The sequence below is a fragment of the Acomys russatus genome, chromosome 1, assembly GCF_903995435.1.
Source record: "Acomys russatus chromosome 1, mAcoRus1.1, whole genome shotgun sequence".
Classification (NCBI taxonomy): domain Eukaryota; kingdom Metazoa; phylum Chordata; class Mammalia; order Rodentia; family Muridae; genus Acomys; species Acomys russatus.
The window spans coordinates 83,372,250-83,384,947 of NC_067137.1; the positions used below are offsets into that span (position 1 = coordinate 83,372,250).

Here is a 12,698-nt window from a genome sequence, read left to right on the forward strand (position 1 = left end):
TACCCTAGTTCCTGTCTGTCCAGAAGCCTTCCTGGCTTTAGCGTTGATGGACAGCCTGCCCTCCACCTAGTTCTCCTCCTTCTTCCCAGTTTCACAGTTTGTGCCAATAACTGTTTTCTCACCCTCTTGTTTTAACCTGTCAGCTGTTATCATGGCCACACTTTATGTCTGCATCTTTGCTAACCAAAACCCTGATGTGATGTTTTAAATTCCAGCTAAAAAAGGATGGTCCTTTAAAAATATTTTCATTAATGTTTTGTAACCTTTATACATGCATACAATGTTTTTTGCTCATATTTACTGCTCCTACCCTCTCCGTTTCATGTCTTCCTTTCCTCCCCCCCCCCCCCTTTTTAAAAAATAGCCCACTGAATCCAATTTGTGCTGCCTATGGGTTCATCAACTGACCATGGTCTCTCTAGTCGGGGCCACACTCCTAAAATAAGTAACAACAAAAACCAGCTCTCAGACACTCCCTTCACAGGCATTAGCTCCTCAGGTAGTTGTAGGGGCTTGTGGCCTTTCCCCTCCATGCAGGAGAGTCAGCTGGCTTTCTCTTGTGTAGGCAGCCACAGGTGCTGTGACTTCCTGAGTATAGCAGCACTCTGAGGTCTAGAGACATTATTTTGCCCTGTTCCTCCATTACTTCTGGTTGTTAAAATCTTTCTGCCTTGGTTGATGATATCCCTGAGCTCGTGTGAGGAGGGATTATGATACAGATGTACATTTAAGGCTGACCAATCCACAGGCACTTATTCTCCACACTTTGACCAGTTGTGAATTTCTCTGTTAACTCTCATACACTGAACAGATGATGGGGACCGAGTGTTGTACTAATCCATGACTGTAGGCATACTTAAACAGTAATTTGATACTATATGCATTTAACAAAATAATGACAGTAAACAGGCACGGTGGCACATACCTGTTGTAATCCCAGCACTTGGGAGGCAGAGCCAGGCAGATCTCTGTGAGTTCGAGGCCAGCCTGGTCTACAGAGTGAGTTTAGGACAGCCGAGGCTACACAGAGAAACCTTGTCTCAAACAAACAAACAACAACAGTAGGTTCACCCTTGAGGCCTGGCTCTCTAGTCGTGGATTTATTGTATAATAGGACCAGGCATGTGTTTCTTTCTGTGGAGTAGGCCTTAAATCAATCAGAATATAGTTGTTTACCCTCATAACATTCAGGCTACTATAGTGCCCATGAACCTAACCATCTGGTCATTATTACAGCTTTCAGGGTTCCCAGTTAGGTAAGACTCTTCTTGATAACTGCCCCACCCCCAGTGTATAGTCCCTCCAACATTATAAGCAGGCAGTCGGCAGAGAGGGTCTTCCCAGTCAATTCCAGTTTGATTTTTTTTTTCATGACCACAGTATCTGATATCTTAACAAAAGGATTCCCCATCAAGTAGGCAACTAAGAGCAATGGTAACTCTGAATTATTCCCTTCCACCTGAGTGCTGAGTGAGGAGATAATCTGTCTCACTGTGGGCAGCTTCCTAGAGTGGAATATGTAGCCTTTACGAATAGTCACACCCACAGGACAAGTAGAGATAAGTGTTGTGAATTTAGAGAAGGAAAGTAGTGATTCTGCCTAGATAGCCCAGAGGAGGTGTAACCTAAATAGCTGCGAAGGGTTTTGAACATTTAAACACAGAGGGTAACGTGAAAAGACTGTACTACTCTGCCATTCAGAACTAATGAATGGTATTTCTAAAAGGGGAAAGTTAGTATCATGCCTCTTTAAAGAAAACTTTAGAAAGCTAAATGAATGTTGGACTTCTGTTTCTCTTGCTGTTTTTGTTACCAGTTAAGTCTCGCCTCCTTTGTTCTGCCTTCCTGTTGGGTCTTCTGTGATCAAACTGCTCTTTAATGGTGCTTTCACATTTACTTGTATGTAGTGAGAATTTTGGAATTTTGGTTTCTTTAAAACACAGAAATACTATAAGAACATGTTTTTTGTTTTAATCTCAGGTGTGGGCTGTAGGGCTGCTTCACAGCAACTGACTGTGATTTGCCTCATGCTCTGGTGGGGCCATGATTTTGCCAGCCAGCTGCAGATCGTTTCTGGAATTTTGGGGACTTTTCAGAAGCTATATAAATGAGAAGTAGGGCAGGAGGAAGTGGGAGGGGGAGTTGTTGGTTTGTTGCTGGCTTGTTAGTAGTCACACACAAAGAAGAAACAAAAAGAGATTAGTTGTCCTGATGGCGAAGCCAAACTTACCCCAAGGAACTTGATGCCGTATTCAGCAGGAAGTAGTTTACTGATAATGTTGCTCCCTTTTTGACCCAACTTTGTTCAACGATCCTTTTCCTTTCCTCTCTATCCTATTTTCTCCCATATCTAGTGTTAGGGGATTGAAAGAGAAGAAAAGAGGTGGAAGAGGGTGACAGAAAGAAGAACCCGCAAAGGAGTGAAGACTGGCTACACTTTTTATTTTTTAATCTTTCTGTTTTTTAATCTCTGTTATATTCTGTGTTCTCTGTATCTATTTCAATTCATTAATTTTCATTTGTGGATAACCTTCTACTTGACCTGCCATTTGAGCTGCTTTTGGAGGGGTTTCTTTCTACTGAAAAAAAGTTTTTTTGCCTGTTTTTTTCCACATTGTCTTTTTCTTGCTTTATGGCGTGTATTTCTTCATCTCTTCTGACATTAAATACTCCTCTGTTCCTTCCTTTCAGAATATTCTCTGACCTGTGCTTTAGGTTGTTTGGCTTGCCATTCATATTCATTATATCTGCTATGTTTGTTTCCTTTACTATGAGTGGCATTGTTTTTGTTATTTCTATGAACCCCTTTTTAGTGGAACTAGTTTTCCATAGGCCTCGTGTAGGGACACAGATTCACACTTGCTTCTGCTTAGTGGGACTAGTTTTCCATAGGCTTTGTGTAGGGACACAGATTCACACTTGCTTCTGCCAGAGTTCTGTGAGCATCACTGAGTCTGGACCAGTTGTTCTTAGTTTCTTAGCAGTGAAGCAGCCTTAGTCTTTCCATTTTCTCTCCTGCCTTAGATGAGTTATCAGCTTTATTAGGAGCTTGTTGTGACTGCCTCTCAGCTGGTGACTACATATTTTCTATAACTGGTTTCACAGAGCAGACAAGAATTTAGAGAGCTAGGTGACATGCAGAGCAAGGCCAGTTCCAGTTTCTTCTCTCTGATAGGCCCAAGGCCTGTCTCCTGTCTCTGTGGATTGTGAATCACTAGCGCATGAAGTTTAGAAAGTCAAACCTCAGCTAGGAAGCTCACTGCCCTTATTTTGACTTATAGTGTAATTTCTGGAACCTGAGAGATTTCTTTTACGATTACTTGGGGACTGGAGAGATGATTAAAGCTCATTCTGCTTTTTCCGAAGGCCAGAGTTCAGTTCACTGCACTCAGTTACGGTGCTCTCAACCACCTGCGACCACAGGAGTGACTCCCACTTCTGCCACTGTAGGCACTGAACTCGTGTGTTCACCCTCCATATTCATAGTTTAAGACACTTTGTAAAGATTACTTGATTTGTTGTTGTTATAGTAATCTCTGTATGGGGTAGGGGAGCCTGTATTATTTGTTCAGAATTGAGGGGCTGATTCCTGCACTGTGATTTTGTTACAGTAAAGTCACTGTCTAAGCTTTCCAAGAGAGGGAAACAGCACAAGTAAGGGGATAGCAGGGTCACTGTGAGGCTTCAACAGAGAATAGTGGTCTTCCTGATTGAGTTTGCTTACTTCAGGGTAAGGGGTTGATAGATGGAAACTGTGCGTGGAAATGTGAATTAGAGTCAAGTATAATAAACCATGAATGGTAGGCTGAGGAGTTTGGAGCTGATTCTTAGATTCCTTATATGAGAGTCAGGGAGACCTTTGACCTGAGAAGAATAATTTAGTAGCCCTGAAAGGACTGGGATGGAATGGGCATACTGTGAGTCGGTTCTGGCACTGTGAACAGTAGGTCCTGAGTGACGGATGACAAAGGCCCAGTGTGGTGGTGGTGTGCATCTGTAGTCCCAGTATTTGGGAGGCTGAGGCAGGAGAGCTCCAGACCAGTTTGGGCTACGTTGTGATCCCAACTATTCTGAGCTACATCTCAAAACAGTACAGAACAAAATAAAACAATAAAACTCAGCATAAACAATGAAACAGAGATAGTTAAGACCTGAAATAAGATTCATTGGTGGCAGTGAAAATGACATGTGGGGTAAGAGGAAGGAGAAGCAGTCAGAATGCAAATAAAGTAGTAACTTAACACTTTGAAAGAAACTGTGCAAAGCAAGCACCGGGTCATAGAATGTGGGCAGATGCAATCTGGTACTATGTAGCAAAGCTTCGAGGGCTCATGATAAGGCCATATCATTTTCCTATATAATATACAGAGAGAATAATCCTTGTGTTCTCAAAAACAAAAATTATATTTTGAGAGGCTATTCTTTGATTACAGAATATTATTATAACTGTTGTATTTCATTATTAGTCATTGTGTAATCTTTTGCTCTATGTATGGGGGGGGAGGGAGAGATGAGAAAACACATTTTACATATGGGCTTTTGTTCAGTCTGTAGTTTCATGTTGGAGATCTTACACTAAAATTGGCCAAACATGGAATAATTTGTTGTTGAAATAAATAACTTCTGATTTGAAGAAGTATTTTCAGTATTTATCAAAAATCATTTGTCTATTCCTGACTTTATTTAGGATTATTTTATGCGCCTATATGAAATACTTTGCTGTTGCTGTGCTAGAACACCATGGCTGAGGCAGCTTATGGAAGGAAGTATTTAGCTTGTGGGTCAAGAAGGCTAAGAATTCATCATGGTTGGGAGGCATGACAGCAAGAAACAGGTGGAGGGAGATCATATTCTCTCAACCTCAAGTAATCTCAAGAAGGGAGCAAACTGGAAGCGTGTTAAAGCCTATCCCCAACGATGTACTTCTTCATGAAAGGCTGAGTCTCCCCGTACCACCCTTCCCCAACAGCACCGTCAACTGGGGCCCAAGTATTCAAATGCTAGCATCTATGAGGAAAGTCTCTTTCAAACCACCATAGTGCCCAGTTCTTAGGGCAGTCCTGTGTTTGTGTCTATTGTTCCTACAGAGTCTATCCTTAGAGGCCTATCAGTAGGGATTTCCAACACTGCTAACTTGATACCACTCATAGAATGCATGAAATATATTACACTTAAACAGTAGGTTTTCTATATTCTTTAGTTTGTACTCAGATCAAGGGAACATTACTTGCATTACATGATTATTTACAGTAATATTTACTTTATCCTAAAATACCTAGTATAGTCTCGCGTAGCAATAAATTGTAGTTTACTTCAGCTGAAGTTAGACTCTGTAATGTTGTGGAATGAGTGGTGAACCCCTGTGTACATGATGATGTCACACAGTCTTGAATTTCTTTGGTTGGAGTTTATGAAGCCATGTAGGGTTTTGTTTGTTTGTGTTTGTTTTTATTTTGGAGTGGGATGGTTTGTTTTGTTTTGTTTTGAGACAGGGTTTCTCTGTGTAGCCTTGGCTGTCCTGAACCTCAACTCTCTAGACCAGGCTGGCCTTGACCTCACAGAGATCCACCTGCCTCTGCCTCCCGAGTGCTAGGAGTAAAGGTGTGCACCACCACCACCACTACCTGGCAGCACATGTTTTTATAATCAAACTACCTCAGAATTATGGACAGTATCTGAATCATAGTACCTTCCCCATCTATCTTAGCATATACAGTTATCCGTTCATTGTTATTCTGATTGTGAGCAGGCTAGTGCAGCTCAGTGATAGAGTCAGTTTTTAGAATGTCTTATTTTAGAATATAGTCTGTAGCCTATTGCTCAGGTTCTTTTTGGTTTTGTGAATGTGTTATGTGTGTGTGTGTGGGTGTAGGTGCACCTGCGTGTAACATGCACAGGCCAGTGTGCCATGAACATCATCCATCTCCTTTGAGGCAGGACTCACTTTGCCCTGATTCCCCAATTAAACTAGGCTGGCTGGCCAGTGAGGCCCACGGATCCTCCTGCCTCTCTCCACCTTCTTAGCACTGAGATTGGAGGTGTGTGCTACAGCATATATATGTGCCAGGAACTGAAATACGACCGTCAGCTTCATAGCAAGCAGTTTACTGACTGAGTTATCTCCCTGGTTCAATAAAAATATTGTGTAGCCCCAACTAAGCATGGTGTGGGGTGGGGGATAGTGCAATGCATGTGATTGAAACTAGGACCTTGAACATGTTAGTCAAGTGCTGTACCACCAAGCAACATCTTAGTCCATGGGATGAAATCATTACATTTCTAAGAGCTTAGACTTGACACAGAACTGTGTTGGGGGCAGGTCTCTTTTTTGCATGATGGCATTAAATGTAAATTTTAATTGGGCCTCCCTGCTGCTTGGCAACAGTGCTGTGAGCCTGTAAACAGGAAAGTCACTTGAGCTCAGTAGTTCGAGGCTAGCCCAGAATCTAGGAAGACCCTCTTAAAACACAAAGCACAGGGAAAGCTACCCTGTCTTTGAAAAGCAGGTCTTATTCCCGGGGCGTCACTACCTTTCTTACTTTGAAACAGTTCAGAATGCAATTCTTCATGGGGCCTAGTAACTTAAAAGAAAAACAGCTAGCGTGAACTCATTTGTATTTCCATTTCAATTCTAAAACATGTTCCAGGGATGAGTTCCAGAGCTGATCTGCAGGAGGCTGTGGTTGGTGCTCGCAGGGATGCTGCTGCCCCTTCCTGAGAGCATTGTTTGAGCAGCACCAGAAAGAGCCAAGGACAAGATGCTTGCCAGGTGGTCAGTGCAGGGCTCTCAAGGGAAAGAAAGTAGGAAGAGTAGTCTCGGAGGCACTCTGCCGGACCTGAGGAAGTGACAGTGTAAACTATACCACCTATGGGAAATAAAAGCTGCTACAGGAGAAGGAAAACTGATGATGTCAGTCGAAGTCCAGGAAACCCGTCAAGTCTACTGTTCAACCCTGTTCTCCTCTAAGGTCCACTGTCTTTCCTCTTCCATCTCCAGAGTCTGCTCGTGACTTTGATGCATAGTGACAAAGAGAGGCAGCTTTAGGCAGAGCATAAATTAGAGTTCAAGATGTCCTTTGTATAGGAATTATTTTACACATGTTTTAGCAAAACATACTGTTATGCTTTATTAAGAAATAATGACTTTTTTTAAAAAATCTAAATTTAATCGGTTTTCAGTAAAATAAGGTATAGCTACTAAAATAAGCCACCCCACACTGGTTTCTACTTATAAGACTTATACATATTTAAAATAAAGCCATAAAAAGTAGAAATAGTTTGGCATTGGCTAAGTGGAGCTGTTGTGTCCAGGTCTCAAAGCTTGACTTCTAGAAATGAATTTGCCTAAGATATGTTCTTTGGTCTGTTATATAAAGCTATACATAAAATGATGCTGACTTCTAACATAGCCCCAGGAGATGTCATTGTAATGATCACAGAAGAATAAGTATAGGTGTGGCATTAGGTGGAAAAAGAGGCAAAACAATACATTCTTGACCTCTGTTTTCAGTGTGGTAGGTCTTTAAAAATACGTTGGCATACCACAATAATTAAAGCATTTAAACAGTGAATTAAAACACATAGAAACAAAATCCTACAACTGAATAATAAGAATGAAGTAACTTTTTAAATGGTATTACTACAGATTGCCTTGGTTCAAATATTGTGAAACAGTTAACAGTAAAAGTTTTGTATAGCCCTTGAGATCAAAAAGAGCAATGTAAGTAGGGAGGACTCTTAAAAGACCATAGTCCCAGACATGTTTAATGGAAATGATTGGAGAAGGAAAATGCATTTTCTTCAGTGCTATGCAAAGAAATTTTAATTGACTTATTTTGGCAGTAAGAATCGTACAACTTACCATTAATAACTCAAATTTAACAATATTTGCTCATTGCTTTGGATTATGGCTCTGTTCAAGAAGTACTGTTTTCAAACACTAATTAATCATTTTAGATAAACTTTTAAAAAATGCATTTATGGCCTCAATGAGTATGACTGTTTATTACATTTTCCTTATAAAAGCTGAACTGTTTTATATACTCTTTATGGAAACAGTGCACAGTCATAAATTAGAAGATGCAACCGTTTTAGGTATTTTACTGGGCCTGCATTTGCCTGCCAGCCGTGCAGCTGTTTCAGGTTTCTCGGCCTAACATATAAAAACCTATATGCACACTGCAAGTTTATATTGGACTTGCCAAGCCAGAGACGGTGTGACTCAACTTTCCCAGAAGCAAGCCAGACCAAATGCAATGAATCAATAGTTAGCTGCACATTGGTTTCTAGTACAGCTGTGAAAACCAATTCCACAGTGATAGTTGTTTTGTGACTGTGGACAAACACTGTGGTGCTTGGGAACCAGAATGCCACCTTTCTTTTGAAGATCTGAGGAAAGTAATGTGCATTATCTGGTATGTGGATGAAAGTCAGTTAAAACTCAAGTCAAGAATGGAGTGTTTAAATTCCATTTTACCTATAGAAGTATTCCTTATTTGAGTGATCATCATAGGTCATAGGAATTAAGTTTTATTTTCTGCGGTAACTCACCATGTACTGTGTTTAGTGATAGGAATCCTTGTAGATTTGTTTGTTTTTATTTTTTATTCTTTGTGACAGAGTCTTACTTTGTAGCATTGGCTGGCCTCAAACTCAGGGGTCCTCCTGCCTCTGCCTCCCAAGCACTGGGATCGAAGGCGCGTGCAGCACACACAGCCCTATCCAGCAGAATCTTAACAGCTGGCATTAAAAAAAAATTTAATTAGCTTATTCAGGTTACATCTCAATTGCTATCCCCTCACTTGTCTCCTCCCGTTCCTCTCTCTCTCCCTCTTTCACCCTATTCCCCTCCCCTAGGTCTGTGACAGAAGAGGACCTCCTCCCCCACCATATGGTCACACCTTATCAAGTCTCATCCTGTTAGCCTGCTTATCTTTTCGTTGAGTGCCACCAGGCCTCGCCACCAAGGGGAAGTAGTCAAATATGGGGCACCAGAGTTCATGTCAGAGTCAGTCCCCGCTCTCCACACAACTATCACAACTATGAAGAATGCCCCGTCCATTGGCTAGATCTGAATAGGGGTTCAGTGTTTACTGCATGTATTGTCCTTGGTTGGTGCAGTAGGTTGAGCAAATCACCCTGGGTCCAGATCCATCTGTCATGATGTTCTTCTTGTAGGTTTCTAGGATCCTCTGGGTCCTTCTATTTCCCCATTCTCCCATACTTTTCTCACTTAGAGTCTCAATAGGAAGTCCCCGCGTCTATCCTAATCTCCTGGTAAGTGAAGACTTTCATGGGACATCCCTTTTGGGCTAGTGTCCAATTACAAGTGAGTATATACCATATATGTCTTTCTGAGTCTGGGTTAACTCACTCAGGATGATCATTTCTAGTTCCATCTATTTGCCTGCAAATTTCAGGATTTCCTTGTCTTTAATAGCTGAGTAGTATTCCATAATGTAAATGTACCAGTTTCCTTATCCATTCTTCGACTGAGGGACATTTAGGTTATTTCCAGGTTCTGGCTATTTTGAATAAGGCTGCTATGAACATGGTTGAGCATATGTCCTTGTGTGGTGGAGCACCTTCTGGGTATATTCCAAGGAGTGGAATAGCTGGGTCTTGGATGTAGCCCTATTCCCAGTTTTCTGAGAAAGCGCCAGATTGATTTCCAAAGTGGTTGTACAAGTTTGCACTCCCACCAGTAATGAAGGAGTGTTCCCCTTTCTCCACATCCTCGCCAGCATGTGCTATCACCTGAGTTTTTGATCTTAGCCATTCTGATGGGTGTAAGATGGAATCTCAGAGTCATTTTGATTTGCATTTCTCTGATGACTAAGGATGTTGAACAATTTCTTTAAGTGTTTCTCAGCTAATCGATATTCCTCTCTTGAGAATTCTCTGTTTAATTCTGAGCCCCATTTCTTAATTGGATTATTTGGTTTGGTGGTGTTTAATTTCTTGAGCTCTTTATATATTTTGGATATTAGACCTTTGTCAGATGTAGGGTTGGTAAAGATCTTTTCCCAGTCTGTAGGCTGTTGCTTTGTTCTGTTGACCATGTCTCCTGCCTTACAGAAGCTTCTCAACCTCACAAGGTCCCATTTATTAATTGTTGACCTTGAGGCCTGGGCTGTTGGTGTTCTGTTCAGGAAGTTGTCTCCTGTGCCAATTAGTTCCAGGCTCTTCCCCATCTTTTCTTCTAACAGATTTAGTGTCTCTTGCATTTTAGTGTGCTCTGGGAGGGTAATAAGAAAATAACTCTACGGTCGTGTGATAGATTTTAATGAAATCCTGTGAGACTTAAGGCTCTACCAGGAACTCATTCTGAAGTAGGACACATGATCAGAGGCAGATAACATGGCATAATCCGTGTTTTATCTTATATTCCTCATTTACATACATTTAATATACTATAGTTATATATAACTTACACAGTTACGTTACATAGAGTATCCATTATTAGTGTTCTTTATAAATGTTTTGAGAGTAGATGTACAAATAGTCTGTATGCTATAAACACACTACCCAGATAGTTTTTAGACTGTTGTTCAGTAAACATTCATTTCTTTCTCCTTTGACTTTTACCCTTCACAGAAAAGCAAAGATTTGAGTTAAGACCATGATTTGTGGCAATGTGAATAAATTACAGCCAATTCCAGGAGCTTGGCTTGTCTCTTTTTGACAGCTTCTTGTATTTGGTTCCTTAAGTTGCCATATATATTTTAATCATACAAGCTTATTAAACATGGACACAAACAAAAAATCTATTATTATGTTAGAAATAAGAAGTTGCTCATGCATTAAGATCTCAACACACAGGAAGTTTGGATGAATGAGTAGAAAGGTTCCAAGCTATTAAAATGTCCTGTTTCCTGATTTATTCATTTGTCATACCTCTAATTCTGAAAGTGGGTGAAGCAGCTTTGTTTCCAGGGAGTATGTGGCTTCCTAGAGAGGCATTAAAGCAAGGCTGGAATTACTTGTTTTCCTGCAGCGGTTATGGTCATGCTGACAAGTCATTCCTCTGGTCTGATTCTCTTATTTTTTTAGGCCTGTTTTGTCTATTTTTGTGAAAGCAGAACTTTTTCATTGGTTTAAAAAAAAAACTGAGCTTGAAGAAATATGGTTATTCTGTCTTTTGAGATCAGTTCAGTCCTATACTTCTCTTTAGGTCATTAAGTTTTCAGATTATGCTCAGTACTGGGATTAAAGGTGTGTGCCACTGTGTCCAGCTAAGGTTGCTTTTCTTGTAAGGAAGGAGACAGTATGCTTTTGGGATACTGAGGTGATTTTAAACTATTGTGTGCTCACCTCCCTGCCCCATTTGTTTTCTGTATTTAAGGATTTGCTTTAAAATGCTTTTGTAAAAATGTTAGTTGCGTAATAGTGTCATGATTTATATTTATTAAGGGCATGCCAGAAAGGACAGCATTCGTTGGATGCCTAAACAGTAACCACTGAAGCTAATCAGTATTCAAAACTGTGGAACAGTGAATGTTTTAACTTTTCATCAGAACGCAGGGGTTATGAGCTTCAGGGCTGTTCTTCGGCATCACTGTCCTTTGTAACCGAGCAGCAGCGAGACAATCCATTTTTACAGTTGGCATGTTTCCTTTTAAAAGGTAACGTTCATTTATAAGAACCTGAGCGCCAGTCTCAGAAATCCTTTTAAAATTTGGAATCAGTTTTTCACTTTCTTTGTAAAGTGTCACTGACTTCTGTTTTTCACCTCAATGCTATCCTTTTTGTTTTCTTTCAGCTATTTAAACCACGTCCGAGCTGCGTCTCCCCAGGATCTTGCTGGTGGCTATACGTCTTCCCTTGCGTGTCACAGAGCTCTACAGGATGCGTTCAGCGGGCTTTTCTGGCAGCCCAGATAACCTGTATTTTCTCCTTTATAAGATTTGGATCTTGGAGCCAAACCAAGAGGCTTGAAAGGAAAGAGATTTGTAAAATCACAGCTCACGCAGCTGCACAGCGGCGCCACCACTAGCTGCTGTACTCAGGTGTTTATTACAGCCTGGACCACGCTGAGAAAAGTGTTGCATGTAGATTCATGGAAGAGATTTTGTTTTACTCCTATTCTGCAGAGAGGGATTGAAGCATTGAACCTCATCTGACAGGAAAGAAATAAATGATTTGCCTATGTATGGAGTTGGCTTATGAAAATTTTTAAAAATAAAGCTTGACTTTATAGTACGTTTCATGGTTTTTCTCTTCTTATGGTATTTTCCTGAAACATGGTTTCAAATGCCTTTTTGATTATAACATTGTGTTAATATCCAAGTCTATATTTCCCCCATAAAACTTCTTCCCCGCCCCCCTCCCCCACCCCTAATGTCTTCTTAATAGTGGTCCAGACAGTGGATGTTTTCTCCTCCCATCAGGCTGTGTCAAAGTAAAGCCTGGCCTTAGGTGACGATGGCACTTCCTCAGCAGTAAGAAACCTGGGGCCTGTCATGAGTGGTGCAAAGTGAGGCAATCCTAACATGGTTCCCAGCTGTGAGCCACACTCAGATAAACCAGAGCACAGCATTAACCTGCTTTAATGACTAATTCAAAGAAGTAAGCTAATAAAATTTAGTACATCAATGGCACCTTTCACGGCCAATGTGAGCTCATTTTATGATGATGTTGAGACTGGAGAAGGTACCATGTAAGTATAATTTCTCTGCATAAATTATAGACTGATGTAG

At 40.8% G+C, this 12,698-nt stretch overlaps 1 protein-coding gene across 2 annotated transcripts in view; it reads left to right on the plus strand.

The window, feature by feature from the left end:
* The window catches only part of Mnat1 (MNAT1 component of CDK activating kinase), a 149,365-nt gene extending 137,172 nt beyond the window's left edge, over nucleotides 1-12,193 (plus strand). Inside the window, exon 8 of one of the 2 annotated variants that reach the window (XM_051147494.1) lies at nucleotides 11,762-12,193. In XM_051147494.1, the coding sequence (XP_051003451.1) occupies nucleotides 11,762-11,882 (121 nt within the window). In that variant the 3' untranslated portion in view covers nucleotides 11,883-12,193. Of the gene's footprint in view, nucleotides 1-1,980; nucleotides 2,009-11,761 lie in introns of those variants that run through there. The other variant, XM_051147502.1, reaches the window with a different exon arrangement.
* The last annotated feature ends 505 nt before the right edge of the window (nucleotides 12,194-12,698 follow it).